The 20,711-nt window shown below is 41.0% G+C and overlaps 1 protein-coding gene across 3 annotated transcripts in view; it reads right to left on the reverse strand.

Moving 5' to 3' along the window:
- LOC127832654 (acidic fibroblast growth factor intracellular-binding protein-like) overlaps nucleotides 1-20,711 on the reverse strand; it is a 57,523-nt gene that overhangs the window by 33,165 nt on the left and 3,647 nt on the right. For all 3 annotated transcript variants that reach the window (XM_052358265.1, XM_052358267.1, XM_052358266.1), the window contains exons 3-6: nucleotides 20,459-20,657; nucleotides 16,431-16,557; nucleotides 15,139-15,242; nucleotides 11,552-11,685 (exon numbers count right to left, since the gene is read on the reverse strand). In XM_052358265.1, coding sequence (XP_052214225.1) covers nucleotides 11,552-11,685; nucleotides 15,139-15,242; nucleotides 16,431-16,557; nucleotides 20,459-20,657 — 564 coding nt within the window. The remainder of the gene's footprint in view (nucleotides 1-11,551; nucleotides 11,686-15,138; nucleotides 15,243-16,430; nucleotides 16,558-20,458; nucleotides 20,658-20,711) is intronic.

A 20,711-nucleotide genomic window follows, 5' to 3' on the forward strand; every position in this document is an offset into this window, starting at 1 on the left:
CAAGATTAGCCTGCACAGTCCACTCACTAGACTTAATGTATGTGCCTAATGTGTCATCCAAGATTAGCCTGCACAGTCCGCTCACTAGACTTAATGTATGTGCCTAATGTGTCATCCAAGATTAGCCTGCACAGTCCACTCACTAGACTTAATGTATGTGCCTAATGTGTCATCCAAGATTAGCCTGCACAGTCTACTCACTAGACTTAATGTATGTGCCTAATGTGTCATCAATGATTAGCCTGCACAGTCCGCTCACTAGACTTAATGTATGTGCCTAATGTGTCATCCAAGATAAGCCTGCACAGTCCACTCACTAGACTTAATGTATGTGCCTAATGTGTCATCTAAGATTAGCCTGCACAGTCCACTCACTAGACTTAATGTATGTGCCTAATGTGTCATCTAAGATTAGCCTGCACAGTCTACTCACTAGACTTAATGTTTGTGCCTAATGTGTCATCCAAGATTAGCCTGCACAGTCCACTCACTAGACTTAATGTATTGTGCCTAATGTGTCATCCAAGATTAGCCTGCACAGTCTACTCACTAGACTTAATGTTTGTGCCTAATGTGTCATCCAAGATTAGCCTGCACAGTCCACTCACTAGACTTAATGTATGTGCCTAATGTGTCATCCAAGATTAGCCTGCACAGTCCACTCACTAGACTTAATGTATGTGCCTAATGTGTCATCCAAGATTAGCCTGCACAGTCCACTCACTAGACTTAATGTATGTGCCTAATGTGTCATCTAAGATTAGCCTGCACAGTCCACTCACTAGACTTAATGTATGTGCCTAATGTGTCATCCAAGATTAGCCTGCACAGTCCACTCACTAGACTTAATGTATGTGCCTAATGTGTCATCCAAGATTAGCCTGCACAGTCCACTCACTAGACTTAATGTATGTGCCTAATGTGTCATCCAAGATTAGCCTGCACAGTCCACTCACTAGACTTAATGTATGTGCCTAATGTGTCATCCAAGATTAGCCTGCACAGTCTACTCACTAGACTTAATGTATGTGCCTAATGTGTCATCCAAGATTAGCCTGCACAGTCCACTCACTAGACTTAATGTATGTGCCTAATGTGTCATCCAAGATTAGCCTGCACAGTCCACTCACTAGACTTAATGTATGTGCCTAATGTGTCATCCTAAGATTAGCCTGCACAGTCCACTCACTAGACTTAATGTATGTGCCTAATGTGTCATCTAAGATTAGCCTGCACAGTCACTCACTAGACTTAATGTATGTGCCTAATGTGTCATCTAAGATTAGCCTGCACAGTCCACTCACTAGACTTAATGTATGTGCCTAATGTGTCATCAAGATTAGCCTGCACAGTCCACTCACTAGACTTAATGTATGTGCCTAATGTGTCATCCAAGATTAGCCTGCACAGTCCACTCACTAGACTTAATGTATGTGCCTAATGTGTCATCCAAGATTAGCCTGCACAGTCCACTCACTAGACTTAATGTATGTGCCTAATGTGTCATCCAAGATTAGCCTGCACAGTCCACTCACTAGACTTAATGTATGTGCCTAATGTGTCATCCTAAGATTAGCCTGCACAGTCCACTCACTAGACTTAATGTATGTGCCTAATGTGTCATCCTAAGATTAGCCTGCACAGTCCACTCACTAGACTTAATGTATGTGCCTAATGTGTCATCCAAGATTAGCCTGCACAGTCCACTCACTAGACTTAATGTATGTGCCTAATGTGTCATCCAAGATTAGCCTGCACAGTCCACTCACTAGACTTAATGTATGTGCCTAATGTGTCATCCAAGATTAGCCTGCACAGTCCACTCACTAGACTTAATGTATGTGCCTAATGTGTCATCTAAGATTAGCCTGCACAGTCCACTCACTAGACTTAATGTATGTGCCTAATGTGTCATCTAAGATTAGCCTGCACAGTCCACTCACTAGACTTAATGTATGTGCCTAATGTGTCATCCAAGATTAGCCTGCACAGTCCACTCACTAGACTTAATGTATGTGCCTAATGTGTCATCCAAGATTAGCCTGCACAGTCCACTCACTAGACTTAATGTATGTGCCTAATGTGTCATCCAAGATTAGCCTGCACAGTCTACTCACTAGACTTAATGTATGTGCCTAATGTGTCATCTAAGATTAGCCTGCACAGTCCACTCACTAGACTTAATGTATGTGCCTAATGTGTCATCTAAGATTAGCCTGCACAGTCCACTCACTAGACTTAATGTATGTGCCTAATGTGTCATCTAAGATTAGCCTGCACAGTCCACTCACTAGACTTAATGTATGTGCCTAATGTGTCATCCAAGATTAGCCTGCACAGTCCACTCACTAGACTTAATGTTTGTGCCTAATGTGTCATCCAAGATTAGCCTGCACAGTCCACTCACTAGACTTAATGTATGTGCCTAATGTGTCATCTAAGATTAGCCTGCACAGTCCACTCACTAGACTTAATGTATGTGCCTAATATGTCATCTAAGATTAGCCTGCACAGTCTACTCACTAGACTTAATGTTTGTGCCTAATGTGTCATCCAAGATTAGCCTGCACAGTCCGCTCACTAGACTTAATGTTTGTGCCTAATGTGTCATCCAAGATTAGCCTGCACAGTCCACTCACTAGACTTAATGTATGTGCCTAATGTGTCATCTAAGATTAGCCTGCACAGTCCACTCACTAGACTTAATGTATGTGCCTAATGTGTCATCTAAGATTAGCCTGCACAGTCCACTCACTAGACTTAATGTATGTGCCTAATGTGTCATCTAAGATTAGCCTGCACAGTCCACTCACTAGACTTAATGTATGTGCCTAATGTGTCATCCAAGATTAGCCTGCACAGTCTACTCACTAGACTTAATGTATGTGCCTAATGTGTCATCCAAGATTAGCCTGCACAGTCTACTCACTAGACTTAATGTATGTGCCTAATGTGTCATCCAAGATTAGCCTGCACAGTCTACTCACTAGACTTAATGTATGTGCCTAATGTGTCATCTAAGATTAGACTGCACAGTCCGCTCACTAGACTTAATGTATGTGCCTAATGTGTCATCTAAGATTAGCCTGCACAGTCCACTCACTAGACTTAATGTATGTGCCTAATGTGTCATCCAAGATTAGCCTGCACAGTCCACTCACTAGACTTAATGTATGTGCCTAATGTGTCATCCAAGATTAGCCTGCACAGTCCGCTCACTAGACTTAATGTTTGTGCCTAATGTGTCATCCAAGATAAGCCTGCACAGTCCGCTCACTAGACTTAATGTTTGTGCCTAATGTGTCATCTAAGATAAGCCTGCACAGTCCACTCACTAGACTTAATGTTTGTGCCTAATGTGTCATCTAAGATTAGCCTGCACAGTCCACTCACTAGACTTAATGTATGTGCCTAATGTGTCATCCAAGATTAGCCTGCACAGTCCGCTCACTAGACGTAATGTATGTGCCTAATGTGTCATCCAAGATAAGCCTGCACAGTCCACTCACTAGACTTAATGTTTGTGCCTAATGTGTCATCCAAGATTAGCCTGCACAGTCTACTCACTAGACTTAATGTATGTGCCTAATGTGTCATCAATGATTAGCCTGCACAGTCCGCTCACTAGACGTAATGTATGTGCCTAATGTGTCATCCAAGATAAGCCTGCACAGTCCACTCACTAGACTTAATGTTTGTGCCTAATGTGTCATCTAAGATTAGCCTGCACAGTCCACTCACTAGACTTAATGTATGTGCCTAATGTGTCATCTAAGATTAGCCTGCACAGTCTACTCACTAGACTTAATGTTTGTGCCTAATGTGTCATCCAAGATTAGCCTGCACAGTCCGCTCACTAGACTTAATGTTTGTGCCTAATGTGTCATCCAAGATTAGCCTGCACAGTCCACTCACTAGACTTAATGTATGTGCCTAATGTGTCATCTAAGATTAGCCTGCACAGTCCACTCACTAGACTTAATGTATGTGCCTAATGTGTCATCTAAGATTAGCCTGCACAGTCCACTCACTAGACTTAATGTATGTGCCTAATGTGTCATCTAAGATTAGCCTGCACAGTCCACTCACTAGACTTAATGTATGTGCCTAATGTGTCATCCAAGATTAGCCTGCACAGTCTACTCACTAGACTTAATGTATGTGCCTAATGTGTCATCCAAGATTAGCCTGCACAGTCTACTCACTAGACTTAATGTATGTGCCTAATGTGTCATCCAAGATTAGCCTGCACAGTCTACTCACTAGACTTAATGTATGTGCCTAATGTGTCATCTAAGATTAGACTGCACAGTCCGCTCACTAGACTTAATGTATGTGCCTAATGTGTCATCTAAGATTAGCCTGCACAGTCCACTCACTAGACTTAATGTATGTGCCTAATGTGTCATCCAAGATTAGCCTGCACAGTCCACTCACTAGACTTAATGTATGTGCCTAATGTGTCATCCAAGATTAGCCTGCACAGTCCGCTCACTAGACTTAATGTTTGTGCCTAATGTGTCATCCAAGATAAGCCTGCACAGTCCGCTCACTAGACTTAATGTTTGTGCCTAATGTGTCATCTAAGATAAGCCTGCACAGTCCACTCACTAGACTTAATGTTTGTGCCTAATGTGTCATCTAAGATTAGCCTGCACAGTCCACTCACTAGACTTAATGTATGTGCCTAATGTGTCATCCAAGATTAGCCTGCACAGTCCGCTCACTAGACGTAATGTATGTGCCTAATGTGTCATCCAAGATAAGCCTGCACAGTCCACTCACTAGACTTAATGTTTGTGCCTAATGTGTCATCCAAGATTAGCCTGCACAGTCTACTCACTAGACTTAATGTATGTGCCTAATGTGTCATCAATGATTAGCCTGCACAGTCCGCTCACTAGACGTAATGTATGTGCCTAATGTGTCATCCAAGATAAGCCTGCACAGTCCACTCACTAGACTTAATGTTTGTGCCTAATGTGTCATCTAAGATTAGCCTGCACAGTCCACTCACTAGACTTAATGTATGTGCCTAATGTGTCATCTAAGATTAGCCTGCACAGTCTACTCACTAGACTTAATGTTTGTGCCTAATGTGTCATCCAAGATTAGCCTGCACAGTCCACTCACTAGACTTAATGTTTGTGCCTAATGTGTCATCCAAGATTAGCCTGCACAGTCTACTCACTAGACTTAATGTTTGTGCCTAATGTGTCATCCAAGATTAGCCTGCACAGTCCACTCACTAGACTTAATGTATGTGCCTAATGTGTCATCCAAGATTAGCCTGCACAGTCCACTCACTAGACTTAATGTATGTGCCTAATGTGTCATCCAAGATTAGCCTGCACAGTCCACTCACTAGACTTAAAGTATGTGCCTAATGTGTCATCTAAGATTAGCCTGCACAGTCCACTCACTAGACTTAATGTATGTGCCTAATGTGTCATCTAAGATTAGCATGCACAGTCTACTCACTAGACTTAATGTTTGTGCCTAATGTGTCATCCAAGATTAGCCTGCACAGTCCACTCACTAGACTTAATGTTTGTGCCTAATGTGTCATCCAAGATTAGCCTGCACAGTCTACTCACTAGACTTAATGTTTGTGCCTAATGTGTCATCCAAGATTAGCCTGCACAGTCCACTCACTAGACTTAATGTATGTGCCTAATGTGTCATCCAAGATAAGCCTGCACAGTCTACTCACTAGACTTAATGTATGTGCCTAATGTGTCATCCAAGATTAGCCTGCACAGTCCACTCACTAGACTTAATGTATGTGCCTAATGTGTCATCCAAGATAAGCCTGCACAGTCTACTCACTAGACTTAATGTATGTGCCTAATGTGTCATCTAAGATTAGCCTGCACAGTCCACTCACTAGACTTAATGTATGTGCCTAATGTGTCATCTAAGATTAGCCTGCACAGTCCACTCACTAGACTTAAAGTATGTGCCTAATGTGTCATCCAAGATTAGCCTGCACAGTCCACTCACTAGACTTAATGTTTGTGCCTAATGTGTCATCCAAGATTAGCCTGCACAGTCCACTCACTAGACTTAATGTTTGTGCCTAATGTGTCATCCAAGTTTAGCCTAGCAGTCCACTCACTAGACTTAATGTATGTGCCTAATATGTCATCTAAGATTAGCCTGCACAGTCTACTCACTAGACTTAATGTTTGTGCCTAATGTGTCATCCAAGATTAGCCTGCACAGTCCGCTCACTAGACTTAATGTTTGTGCCTAATGTGTCATCCAAGATTAGCCTGCACAGTCCACTCACTAGACTTAATGTATGTGCCTAATGTGTCATCTAAGATTAGCCTGCACAGTCCACTCACTAGACTTAATGTATGTGCCTAATGTGTCATCCAAGATTAGCCTGCACAGTCTACTCACTAGACTTAATGTATGTGCCTAATGTGTCATCCAAGATTAGCCTGCACAGTCTACTCACTAGACTTAATGTATGTGCCTAATGTGTCATCTAAGATTAGCCTGCACAGTTCACTCACTAGACTTAATGTATGTGCCTAATGTGTCATCCAAGATTAGCCTGCACAGTCCACTCACTAGACTTAATGTATGTGCCTAATGTGTCATCCAAGATTAGCCTGCACAGTCCACTCACTAGACTTAATGTATGTGCCTAATGTGTCATCCAAGATTAGCCTGCACAGTCCGCTCACTAGACTTAATGTATGTGCCTAATGTGTCATCCAAGATTAGCCTGCACAGTCCGCTCACTAGACTTAATGTATGTGCCTAATGTGTCATCCAAGATTAGCCTGCACAGTCTACTCACTAGACTTAATGTATGTGCCTAATGTGTCATCTAAGATTAGCCTGCACAGTCCGCTCACTAGACTTAATGTATGTGCCTAATGTGTCATCTAAGATTAGCCTGCACAGTCCACTCACTAGACTTAATGTATGTGCCTAATGTGTCATCCAAGATTAGCCTGCACAGTCCACTCACTAGACTTAATGTATGTGCCTAATGTGTCATCCAAGATTAGCCTGCACAGTCCGCTCACTAGACTTAATGTTTGTGCCTAATGTGTCATCCAAGATAAGCCTGCACAGTCCGCTCACTAGACTTAATGTTTGTGCCTTATGTGTCATCTAAGATAAGCCTGCACAGTCCACTCACTAGACTTAATGTTTGTGCCTAATGTGTCATCTAAGATTAGCCTGCACAGTCCACTCACTAGACTTAATGTATGTGCCTAATGTGTCATCCAAGATTAGCCTGCACAGTCCACTCACTAGACTTAATGTATGTGCCTAATGTGTCATCTAAGATTAGCCTGCACAGTCCACTCACTAGACTTAATGTATGTGCCTAATGTGTCATCTAAGATTAGCCTGCACAGTCCGCTCACTAGACTTAATGTATGTGCCTAATGTGTCATCTAAGATTAGCCTGCACAGTCCACTCACTAGACTTAATGTTTGTGCCTAATGTGTCATCCAAGATTAGCCTGCACAGTCCACTCACTAGACTTAATGTATGTGCCTAATGTGTCATCTAAGATTAGCCTGCACAGTCCACTCACTAGACTTAATGTATGTGCCTAATGTGTCATCCAAGATTAGCCTGCACAGTCCGCTCACTAGACGTAATGTATGTGCCTAATGTGTCATCCAAGATAAGCCTGCACAGTCCACTCACTAGACTTAATGTTTGTGCCTAATGTGTCATCCAAGATTAGCCTGCACAGTCTACTCACTAGACTTAATGTATGTGCCTAATGTGTCATCAATGATTAGCCTGCACAGTCCGCTCACTAGACGTAATGTATGTGCCTAATGTGTCATCCAAGATAAGCCTGCACAGTCCACTCACTAGACTTAATGTTTGTGCCTAATGTGTCATCCAAGATTAGCCTACACAGTCCACTTATTCAGGGAGGACACTTCCGCTTTTATTGACTTTTTATTGTTAAGAACATCACTGCTTAACAAAAAATAAAGTTTAAGCGGAGGTGTTGTCCCTGATTGGGTGTGTTGATTGCACAGGCTAATCTGGACCACATTAACGCACATGCATTAAGTCTGGTTTTTCCCAAAGGCTCATTGTAATTAAGACGTTCCTCCTTATTTCAATTAATTTGCCCTGAACTAGTCGCTACTACACAATACCAGTGGTTAAAAACTCCACTTTTCCATTTCAATAGGCGAATACTATTGTGCTCTGGCTGGGTATGGTTTCCAAAATACTCGCTAGATCTGGCAATCCCATTTTCAGATAAGTCACAGGTTTGATCTGCTAATTAGACTGTTTCAATACATAAATTGATTTAACATTGTAATAACTGATGCATATCAATGCGTAGGAGTTTTATTTGCATATACACTGTTTATTTTCCCACTGAATGTAAACATTTTACATATAACATGTATTTGGACTGAAGAGTTTTTACAGATATAATAATTATATACAATGTACATGTGTTATTGTCCTTGATAATTAAAACTGAAATAAGGGGCAACCACTTAATTTTGCCCCAGCTAGCAGCCCTGCATGGTGAGTGGCTTATATCACATTTTTACTACCCTAAATAGCAGCCCTGCATGGTGAGTGGCTTATATCACATTTTTACTACCCTGCATGGTGAGTGGCTTATATCACATTTTTACTAGCCTGCATGGTGAGTTGCTTATATCACATTTTTACAAGCCTGCATGGTGAGTTGCTTATATCACATTTTTACTAGCCTGCATGGTGAGTTGCTTATATCACATTTTTACTACTTGCCCCAGCTAGCAGCCCTGCATGGTGAGTGGCTTATATCACATTTTTACTACTTGCCCCAGCTAGCAGCCCTGCATGGTGAGTAGCTTATATCACATTTTTACTACTTGCCCCAGCTAGCAGCCCTGCATGGTGAGTAGCTGATATCACATTTTTACTACTTGCCCCAGCTAGCAGCCCTGCATGGTGAGTAGCTTATATCACATTTTTACTACTTGCCCCAGCTAGCAGCCATGCATGGTGAGTGGCTTATATCACATTTTTACTACTTGCCCCAGCTAGCAGCCCTGCATGGTGAGTGGCTTATTTCACATTTTTACTACTTGCCCCAGCTAGCAGCCCTGCATGGTGAGTAGCTTATATCACATTTTACTACTTGCCCCAGCTAGCAGCCCTGCATGGTGAGTAGCTTATCACATTTTTACTACTTGCCCCAGCTAGCAGCCCTGTATGGTGAGTAGCTTATATCACATTTTTACTACTTGCCCCAGCTAGCAGCCCTGCATGGTGAGTAGCTTATATCACATTTTTACTACTTGCCCCAGCTAGCAGCCCTGTATGGTGAGTAGCTTACATCACATTTTTACTACTTGCCCCAGCTAGCAGCCCTGCATGGTGAGTGGCTTATATCACATTTTTACTACTTGCCCCAGCTAGCAGCCCTGCATGGTGAGTAGCTTACATCACATTTTTACTACTTGCCCCAGCTAGCAGCCCTGCATGGTGAGTGGCTTATATCACATTTTTACTACTTGCCCCAGCTAGCAGCCCTGCATGGTGAGTAGCTTATATCACATTTTTACTACTTGCCCCAGCTAGCAGCCCTGCATGGTGAGTGGCTTATATCACATTTTTACTACTTGCCCCAGCTAGCAGCCCTGCATGGTAGCTTATATCACATTTTTACTACTTGCCCCAGCTAGCAGCCCTGCATGGTGAGTAGCTTATATCACATTTTTACTACTTGCCCCAGCTAGCAGCCCTGCATGGTGAGTGGCTTATATCACATTTTTACTACTTGCCCCAGCTAGCAGCCCTGCATGGTGAGTAGTTTATATCACATTTTTACTACTTGCCCCAGCTAGCAGCCCTGCATGGTGAGTAGCTTATATCACATTTTTACTACTTGCCCCAGCTAGCAGCCCTGCATGGTGAGTGGCTTATAGCACATTTTTACTACCAGCTAGCAGCCCTGCACGGAGAGTTGCTTATATCACATTTTCACTACCCTATATACTTGAGCCATGCTCTGGGAAAACAAGGCTTAACCCTTTGCATGCTGGGTAATTTGTCATCTGCTTAAATGTAGTCTGCTGAATTTCTAAAATTAGCATTTTCTTCGATTTTTTTCAAAGAATACTATCAGAATAGCAAACAGTTTGGATCCAGATGAGACGCCACGGCTTAATGCATACAGGTTTAGTATCTTTCTAGATTAATCTGTGCAGTCAACACAAGGCTTAATGCATACAGGTTTAGTATCTTTTTTAGATTAATCTGTGCAGTCTACACAAGGCTTAATGCATACAGGTTTAGTATCTTTCTAGATTAATCTGTGCAGTCAACACAAGGCTTAATGCATACAGGTTTAGTATCTTTCTAGATTAATCTGTGCAGTCTACACAAGGCTTAATGCATACAGGTTTAGTATCTTTCTAGATTAATCTGTGCAGTCAACACAAGGCTTAATGCATACAGGTTTAGTATCTTTTTTAGATTAATCTGTGCAGTCTACACAAGGCTTAATGCATACAGGTTTAGTATCTTTCTAGATTAATCTGTGCAGTCTACACAAGGCTTAATGCATACAGGTTTAGTATCTTTCTAGATTAATATGTGCAGTCTACACAAGGCTTAATGCATACAGGTTTAGTATCTTTTTTAGATTAATCTGTGCAGTCTACACAAGGCTTAATGCATACAGGTTTAGTATCTTTTTAAGATTAATATGTGCAGTCTACACAAGGCTTAATGCATACAGGTTTAGTATCTTTCTAGATTAATCTGTGCAGTCTACACAAGGCTTAATGCATACAGGTTTAGTATCTTTCTAGATTAATCTGTTCAGTCAACACAAGGCTTAATGCATACAGGTTTAGTATCTTTATAGATTAATCTGTGCAGTCAACACAAGGCTTAATGCATAAAGGTTAAGTATCTTTCCACAAGGCTTAATGCATACAGGTTTAGTATCTGTCTAGATTAATATGTGCAGTCTACACAAGCTTATCAGGGACGACACTTTTGGCTGTAATGGTATTTTTTTTAATTAAATTTAGTATCTACTTAGCAAGAATCCTGTTAAGGCAGAACATCTCACTTTACTCACATGCAAAAAGCCTGTTTTCTTGAGCTGGGTTTACTTAAAATGATCTTGCTTGTGAACATAGCATATTGGCATCTTGTCCCGGCCTCCTTCTAATCCAATAGGCAATATATCTGCAGCACTATTGACCCCATCAAATTAATTTTTGAGGCAAATAGACTACCATAGATATCTACAGACTGTTGATCCCATAAACTTAATTTATTTTAGTTCAATAGTCCATAAGAAAGTCTAATCAAATTTAAGACTTTTCCTACTAGATTCAAGTCCTAAATACTTCATTTTCAACCATAAAAAGCTGATGAGCATCATACAGCATAAAACCTGAACAGTCAGCGAGTTATTTGCTGGCTGTTCTGGTTTTATGCTGGTTACATATAGCCATTTTCACTTTGCTTCAGAGCGGGAAAGTGTTAACCCCATAAAGTTGATTCTCTATAGTCCACTAGACAGTGTACCTGCAGCACTGTAAGACCAGTTGGTGATCATGTGTTCAGCACAGTACAAGAAGTCTTCAAAGGTGAGGTGACCCAGACGCTTCTTGCATGTCTCAAACCTGTGGTTGGCCATGAACACTATGGCTGCATACTTCCTGAGAAACATGGATAGGAGACATGTCAAAGAAATGCTGTAAAATAATTGATATCAGCATAAAATGTTTGTGTTTTTTTTAAACATGGCTTTTCATGCACAAGAACATTTGTGTATTTCTGGTTTGAAAAAAGATGAATTTTGGTGGTAGTTTTCCGATGTGTTTGTGTTAAATTTGTGGACAGAACAACCTATGAAGTCAAACAAAATTTATGTCCCACAAATAATGATTTTACAGTAATAAACATAAAATGTTGAAGCTCTGAAAGTAAAACAAATAAAGGGTCTAATTTCAAGTAGAAATAGCATACAATGACAAAGAAGGTACATTGTGTTACAATTTTCATATGAATATCTGAACATATGACATAATATTAAACATTAAACATTCTGGCTCAGGAGGCAATTAATATGTTTGCATCAAATGTCCACTTTTGTTGCATATTTATTTTAAAATATGACTTTCTAATTCATAAACAAAAAACAGTTGCTGGACCAATGTTCATTGTACTGGTAATCAACAGTTAAAAAATAGTTCTTTCTAACAAAAGAATGCCAAAGAAACTAACATTTGTATTTGCATTTTGCCAATTTTAACTTGCAGTATGCGAGACTACCTTAGTCTGTGAAAGATTAAAAGATTGACAGTGGCAGGTGTGTTTTACCTGCCATTAAAGAAGCCTCATTCTGGCAACACTGGGCTAAGTTCATGTGTGTTAAGTGTTGTTCCAGATTAGAGTGTGCGGTCCGCGCAGGGTAATCAAGGACTACACATTCCACCTAGACTGGTGTTTTGTTTACAGGGTAATCAAGAGCTACACATTCCACCTAGACTGGTGTTTTGTGTACAGGGTAATCAAGAGCTACACATTCCACCTAGACTGGTGTTTTGTGTACAGGGTAATCAAGGACTACACATTCCACCTAGACTGGTGTTTTGTGAACAGGGTAATCAAGGACTACACATTCCACCTAGACTGGTGTTTTGTGTACAGGGTAATCAAGGACTACACATTCCACCTAGACTGGTGTTTTGTTTACAGGGTAATCAAGGACTACACATTCCACCTAGACTGGTGTTTTGTGTACAGGGTAATCAAGGACTACACATTCCACCTAGACTGGTGTTTTGTGTACAGGGTAATCAAGGACTACACATTCCACCTAGACTGGTGTTTTGTGAACAGGGTAATCAAGGACTACACATTCCACCTAGACTGGTGTTTTGTGAACAGGGTAATCAAGAACTACACATTCCACCTCGACTGGTGTTTTGTTTACAGGGTAATCAAGGACTACACATTCCACCTAGACTGGTGTTTTGTGTACTGGGTAATCAAGAGCTACAACTTCCACCTCGAATGGTGTTTTGTTTACAGGGTAATCAAGAGCTACAACTTCCACCTCGAATGGTGTTTTGTTTACAGGGTAATCAAGAGCTACACATTCCACCTAGACTGGTGTTTTGTTTACAGGGTAATCAAGGACTACACATTCCACCTAGACTGGTGTTTTGTGAACAGGGTAATCAAGAACTACACATTCCACCTAGACTGGTATTTTGTTTACAGGGTAATCAAGAGCTACAACTTCCACCTCAACTGGTGTTTTGTTTACAGGGTAATCAAGAGCTACAACTTCCACCTCAACTGGTGTTTTGTTTACAGGGTAATCAAGGACTACACATTCCACCTAGACTGGTGTTTTGTTTACAGGGTAATCAAGAACTACACATTCCACCTAGACTGGTGCTTTGTTTACAGGGTAATCAAGAGCTACAACTTCCACCTCGACTGGTGTTTTGTTTACAGGGTAATCAAGGACTACACATTCCACCTAGACTGGTGTTTTGTTTACAGGGTAATCAAGAGCTACAACTTCCACCTCGACTGGTGTTTTGTTTACAGGGTAATCAAGGACTACACATTCCACCAAGACTGGTGTTTTGTTTACAGGGTAATCAAGAGCTACACATTCCACCTAGAATGGTGTTTTGTTTACAGGGTAATCAAGGACTACACATTCCACCTTGAATGGTGTTTTGTTAACAGGGTAATCAAGGACTACACATTCCACCTAGACTGGTGTTTTGTTTACAGGGTAATCAAGGACTACACATTCCACCTAGACTGGTGTTTTGTTTACAGGGTAATCAAGAGCTACACATTCCACCTAGACTGGTGTTTTGTTTACAGGGTAATCAAGGACTACACATTCCACCTAGACTGGTGTTTTGTTTACAGGGTAATCAAGGACTACACATTCCACCTAGACTGGTGTTTTGTGAACAGGGTAATCAAGGACTACACATTCCACCAAGACTGGTGTTTTGTGAACAGGGTAATCAAGGACTACACATTCCACCTAGACTGGTGTTTTGTTTACAGGGTAATCAAGGACTACACATTCCACCAAGACTGGTGTTTTGTTTACAGGGTAATCAAGGACTACAAATTCCACCAAGACTGGTGTTTTGTTTACAGGGTAATCAAGAGCTACAACTTCCACCAAGACTGGTGTTTTGTTTACAGGGTAATCAAGGACTACACATTCCACCAAGACTGGTGTTTTGTTTACAGGGTAATCAAGAGCTACAACTTCCACCTAGACTGGTGTTTTGTTTACAGGGTAATCAAGGACTACACATTCCACCTAGACTGGTGTTTTGTTTACAGGGTAATCAAGGACTACACATTCCACCTAGACTGGTGTTTTGTTTATAGGGTAATCAAGAACTACACATTCCACCTAGACTGGTGTTTTGTTTACAGGGTAATCAAGGACTACACATTCCACCTAGACTGGTGTTTTGTTTACAGGGTAATCAAGAGCTACAACTTCCACCTCAACTGGTGTTTTGTTTACAGGGTAATCAAGGACTACACATTCCACCTAGACTGGTGTTTTGTTTACAGGGTAATCAAGAGCTACAACTTCCACCTCAACTGGTGTTTTGTTTACAGGGTAATCAAGGACTACACATTCCACCTAGACTGGTGTTTTGTGAACAGGGTAATCAAGGACTACACATTCCACCTAGACTGGTGTTTTGTGTACTGGGTAATCAAGGACTACACATTCCACCTAGACTGGTGTTTTGTGAACAGGGTAATCAAGGACTACACATTCCACCTAGACTGGTGTTTTGTGAACAGGGTAATCAAGGACTACACATTCCACCTAGACTGGTGTTTTGTTTACAGGGTAATCAAGGACTACACATTCCACCTAGACTGGTGTTTTGTTTACAGGGTAATCAAGGACTACACATTCCACCTAGACTGGTGTTTTGTTTACAAGAGACTTCCTTTTAACCAAACATTCCATACAAGCAGAAAAAAATGTTTCTATTAAGCTCAGGCTAATCTGGGACAAAACTTAAGGCAAAAGACCCACTTTAGACCTTTTTTTTCCAGAGCCAATTTTTCTACAAGGAGCTATCATAACTGCATACTTGGCCAGTGTATCAGATGTGAGACAGAAGCAGGACATGATGTTCTTCTCCAGGGAGCCTGGTCTCTCCTCCACCTGTCTAAACACGCGCTTCACATTGTCAAACTGAAACAGTCAACAAACAGTGTATGCATTAATTGTGTCGCATTTTGTTAAAACAGAGCTTTATTCATATCCAAAAAGTATCAGACTGCAGTGGCTAATCAGGGACGACACTTTTTACTTAAATGGCAAAGAAGTCAAAGGAAATCTCTTATAAACATAAACTGTAGTCTAGTCAGAAAGTGTCATCCCTGATCAGCCTGTATGGACTGCTCTGACACTTTCCCCATATGCATTATGCACAGTTTTTCCAGAATAAATCTTAATTGACATAGGATCTTCTTTTGATTTTTTTGGAATATTTCATAGTGTCTTTTGTTCGTCCATGTATGCTAAAAATGCAATACATGTTAGTTGGTGGGAAAATCTTGAGTACTTTAAATCATAAATAAAGAATTCATGTTTATTAGTCTACCTAATCCTAGTTAAAAGCATTACATTAACAAAATCAATATATAAACCATATTTTAAGACAAATTCAAAGAACAGTTCAGACCCCTACAACCTGCTCTTTTTGAGTCAAACTTAATACACTGTATCCATACAAAGCTCTCTAATAGAATAAAGAAAAACATGTGTCCACTATACATGGATGCACCTAACAAATGCATCAGGACATATAAATGAGTGTTGGGTGGCAGTCATCATGAGAATTATATACAACAATTAGCAATTGGCAATAATTCTAGTAATTAGTGTTGAAGAGTTATGGTTTTTAAGCACTGTACATGCCCTTACTATATAACTCAATTGAGCCTTATGGGATTCGACTGGTTATTAACCTCCGCCTTCATTTTATAATAAACAAGATGTGTTTGTGAAACACTATGTCCCCCCCATATATTTGACCTTGAAGGATGACCTTAACCTTTCACCACTCAAAATGTGCAGCTCCATGAGATACACATGCATGCCAAATGACACAAACAAACAAAACAACAAACCAACAGACAAGGCAATAACAATATGTCCCTCAGTATAGACTGGGAGACATAAAAACATTTTCAGAAGTTTCTTGACATCTGATCAAAACCAGTGCAAATAGCCTATGGATTTAAATGATAATATGTTAACATGATTTTAATATATCATGCAGAAATGAAATGGCACATGGATCATCCAACAGGTTCAATGGAATATATTCCCCCTTTTTTTAAAGCAGGATTATTAAGGTTTATCTTGAGGTAATACCTGTCTACAACAGCTGCGTAGATGGACCTTTGTCTTCTCACTAACTTCGTCCAAGTTGTTCCTGAGGCGAGTGGACAGCTTCTTTCCTAGTATCTCTCGAATTACATGAGCATCAAACTGATAATACCTGTAAATAAAGATACAAAGTGATGCCTTGAATAGAATCACAGTAAAATTATTAATTGTCAACCTCTTCTCCTTTGGGTCTTCTGGTTGGTGTTTTAAAAAGTACAATAAAAATGTATTGCCTGGTATAAACCCACTTTAAAATGACCTTTTCATGTTAAGGTAAATTGACAAAATTGACAAAATTTGCACATTTTTGTTGTACATAGTGTAGTTGTGATATTTGCAAGGAAACTGTAATACTGACCATTTAACATGCTCTAAAATATCCATTATATGCATCTTTTTACGATTTAAAAAAGTAAAAATTATGAAGCGTTACAAACGTGAAACTATTTAATAATTTGGAGAGTTCTGTTATTATTGTTATATTTGTGACATCATGAGGATTGCTTATATGAAGTTAAAAATACACCACTCACTGTATGAGCACGGATGGCCGAGTGGTGCATGTGCTAGACTTACTCCAGGGGTCAGTGGTTCGAGTCCTTCTGAGGTTTATTTATTTTCTTTAACTAATTGTATTATTTGTTTTTTACTGCAGCTATTTAGTTCCCATGTTTGCATTTATAAATTTTAAGCATTTAATAACTTCCATACGTGCCAAAATCTGTGAAAAGGTCCCTTTAACTCTTTACCCCTCTGAAGACCTTTCTTGTAAGATTCTTTTCTAAAGGCTTCATTTCCAACCCTTAGCTAGGCAGCAAAAAGCATGAAACCTGAACAGCCTTCAAGTTACTCACGGGCTGTTCTGGCCTTAAGCTGGTTGCATCAAGCCATTTTCACTTTCTTTCTGAGGGGGAAATGGTTAAGAAGCAGAACCTGAATTAAATGTGAAATGCTAAATAAGAACAGGTAGACTTGTATCTTCCACACCTTCAAGTATGGGGCTCCATATGAGCCCCTTTTTGGGAAAATCGGGTTTAATGTGTGTGCATATAGTGTGGTCCAAGATAAGCCAGTGCAGGGAGGGTTTTCATGTCCAAGATAAGCCAGTGCAGGGAGGGTTTTCATGGCCAAGATAAGCCAGTGCAGGGAGGGTTTTCATGGCCAAGATAAGCCAGTGCAGGGAGGGTTTTCATGGCCAAGATAAGCCAGTGCAGGGAGGGTTTTCATGTCCAAGATAAGCCAGTGCAGGGAGGGTTTTCATGTCCAAGATAAGCCAGTGCAGGGAGGGTTTTCATGGCCAAGATAAGCCAGTGCAGGGAGGGTTTTCATGTCCAAGATAAGCCAGTGCAGGGAGGGTTTTCATGTCCAAGATAAGCCAGTGCATGGAGGGTTTTCATGGCCAAGATAAGCCAGTGCAGGGAGGGTTTTCATGTCCAAGATAAGCCAGTGCAGGGCGGGTTTTCATGTCCAAGATAAGCCAGTGCAGGGAGGGTTTTCATGGCCAAGATAAGCCAGTGCAGGGAGGGTTTTCATGTCCAAGATAAGCCAGTGCAGGGAGGGTTTTCATGTCCAAGATAAGCCAGTGCAGGGAGGGTTTTCATGGCCAAGATAAGCCAGTGCAGGGAGGGTTTTCATGTCCAAGATAAGCCAGTGCAGGGAGGGTTTTCATGTCCAAGATAAGCCAGTGCAGGGAGGGTTTTCATGGCCAAGATAAGCCAGTGCAGGGAGGGTTTTCATGGCCAAGATAAGCCAGTGCAGGGAGGGTTTTCATGTCCAAGATAAGCCAGTGCAGGGAGGGTTTTCATGTCCAAGATAAGCCAGTGCAGGGAGGGTTTTCATGTCCAAGATAAGCCAGTGCATGGAGGGTTTTCATGGCCAAGATAAGCCAGTGCAGGGAGGGTTTTCATGTCCAAGATAAGCCAGTGCAGGGAGGGTTTTCATGTCCAAGATAAGCCAGTGCAGGGAGGGTTTTCATGTCCAAGATAAGCCAGTGCAGGGAGGGTTTTCATGTCCAAGATAAGCCAGTGCAGGGAGGGTTTTCATGTCCAAGATAAGCCAGTGCAGGGAGGGTTTTCATGGCCAAGATAAGCCAGTGCAGGGAGGGTTTTCATGTCCAAGATAAGCCAGTGCAGGGAGGGTTTTCATGTCCAAGATAAGCCAGTGCAGGGAGGGTTTTCATGGCCAAGATAAGCCAGTGCAGGGAGGGTTTTCATGTCCAAGATAAGCCAGTGCAGGGAGGGTTTTCATGTCCAAGATAAGCCAGTGCAGGGAGGGTTTTCATGTCCAAGATAAGCCAGTGCAGGGAGGGTTTTCATGTCCAAGATAAGCCAGTGCAGGGAGGGTTTTCATGCCCAAGATAAGCCAGTGCAGGGAGGGTTTTCATGGCCAAGATAAGCCAGTGCAGGGAGGGTTTTCATGTCCAAGATAAGCCAGTGCAGGGAGGGTTTTCATGGTATTTAGTACAAAGTAAGTATCAATTTAGCCAAAATCGAGTTTAGGCAGAAAGTTTCTCCCCACAGGCTTATCACAGGCGACAATTTACTTAAATCCATTACGACCCATTTTCCCAACACCAGACCATTTTCATAAGCAAGCAAGACACTGTGTTTGATGACCATATATGCCACAAGTTAAACAAGAGCTGTCAGAGGACAGCGCGCTCGACTATTCAAGTGCTTGACAGTATAACATAAGCCATCATGGGGAATTTGTTCATATTCAATAATTTATAAGACGATCTTTCAAAAATAAAAAAAGGATTTTTTTTTGGGGGGGGGGGGGGGTTGATAGGGGGTATAATGTGGGGTGTGGTCATTTATTAGAGGATCTTTCAAAAAGGAAAAAAAACGTTTTTTTTATGGGGGGGGGAGGGGGGGGATTGGTAGGGGGCTGAGTGGGGGGGGGTATAATGTGGGGGGGGGGTAATTTATTAGATGATGTTTAAAAAAATGGGGGTGGGTAGGGGGGGCAGGGGGTGAGAGGGGGGTATACTGTGGGCTCTGGTAATTTATAAGATGATGTTTAAAAAAAAATTGGGGGGGGGGGAGGTTGGGGGGGGAGGGATTCTGAGTAGGGGCATGGGGTATTGTTTGAGTGGGATCCATTGTGGTATTCAGGTAAGTGTTGTTTTGTCAAAGTAATAATAAAATGTGATCATAAATGAAGAAGTTATGGCAATTTAAGCAAAATGTTCAATTATCTAAGTGTAAAAGGGGCCGTAATTATGTAAAATATATACAGTGGTCTGCTCTTGTTTATAGGTTGGGGTCATGTTGGTAAACAAGTATGCAACATATAAAAGCAATATGTCAAAGGATATAGGAAATATTTGGGATAGTTCGCAAACTTTAACATAGATTTATCAATAATATGCATATTCTAAGTATAAAAGGGGCAATAATTATGACAAAATGCTTGATAGAGTTGTCTGCTCTTGTTTATAGGTTGGGGTGATGTTGGTTAACAAGTATGCAAAATATGAAAGCAATATGTCAAGGGACAATGAAAATAAATGGGGTAGTACAAAAACTTTAACATTTGCTGCATATTCTAAGTGGAAAAGGGGCCATAATTATGACAAAATGCTTGATAGAGTTGTCTGCTCTTGTTTATATGTTGAAGTCATGTTGGTAAACAAGTATGCAAAATATGAAAGCAATATGTCAAGGGACAATGAAAATAATTGGGGTAGTACGAAAACTTAAACATTTATAGCCAACGCTAACGGAAACGCTGGGTTGAGTAGGATAGCTCCACTATATATATTTCATATATAATAGTCGAGATAAAAATGGTTTGTGCTCAATTTGTAGTCAATCATCCTCTTATCCATATATTTACTTATACCAAATTTTGATGAAATCTGCCCAAGCAGTTCCAAGATGTGGCTCCACACACAAAAGTGTTCTTATTTTCAAGTTAAAAACTGCCAAAATTGGCCATACCTCTGTTATCATATGGCTCCAGACAATGCCAAAACAATATCCCTCAACCGAATGGGTGATAACACCTACTTATCAATGAGGATCTTTTGAGTTTCTGGGTCGATCTGATAGACCAGCTGCTCCCCAAACTTTGTTGGCCATTTAAGAAGCTGTTCGAGACTTGCGTACAGTCGGAAGCTGTCCTTCGTGTCGCTGATCAACTCATCAAAGCGGGCTCCTGTTGACTGCAGTACACCTCTGTTCTGGAGAGCCACGGCACACTCATCCACTGAGGAAACAAGATGTGCATAAAATGTCGTCCCGGATTAGCCTGTGCAGTCAG

This window comes from Dreissena polymorpha, chromosome 5 (assembly GCF_020536995.1).
Source record: "Dreissena polymorpha isolate Duluth1 chromosome 5, UMN_Dpol_1.0, whole genome shotgun sequence".
NCBI classification, from domain to species: Eukaryota; Metazoa; Mollusca; class Bivalvia; order Myida; family Dreissenidae; genus Dreissena; species Dreissena polymorpha.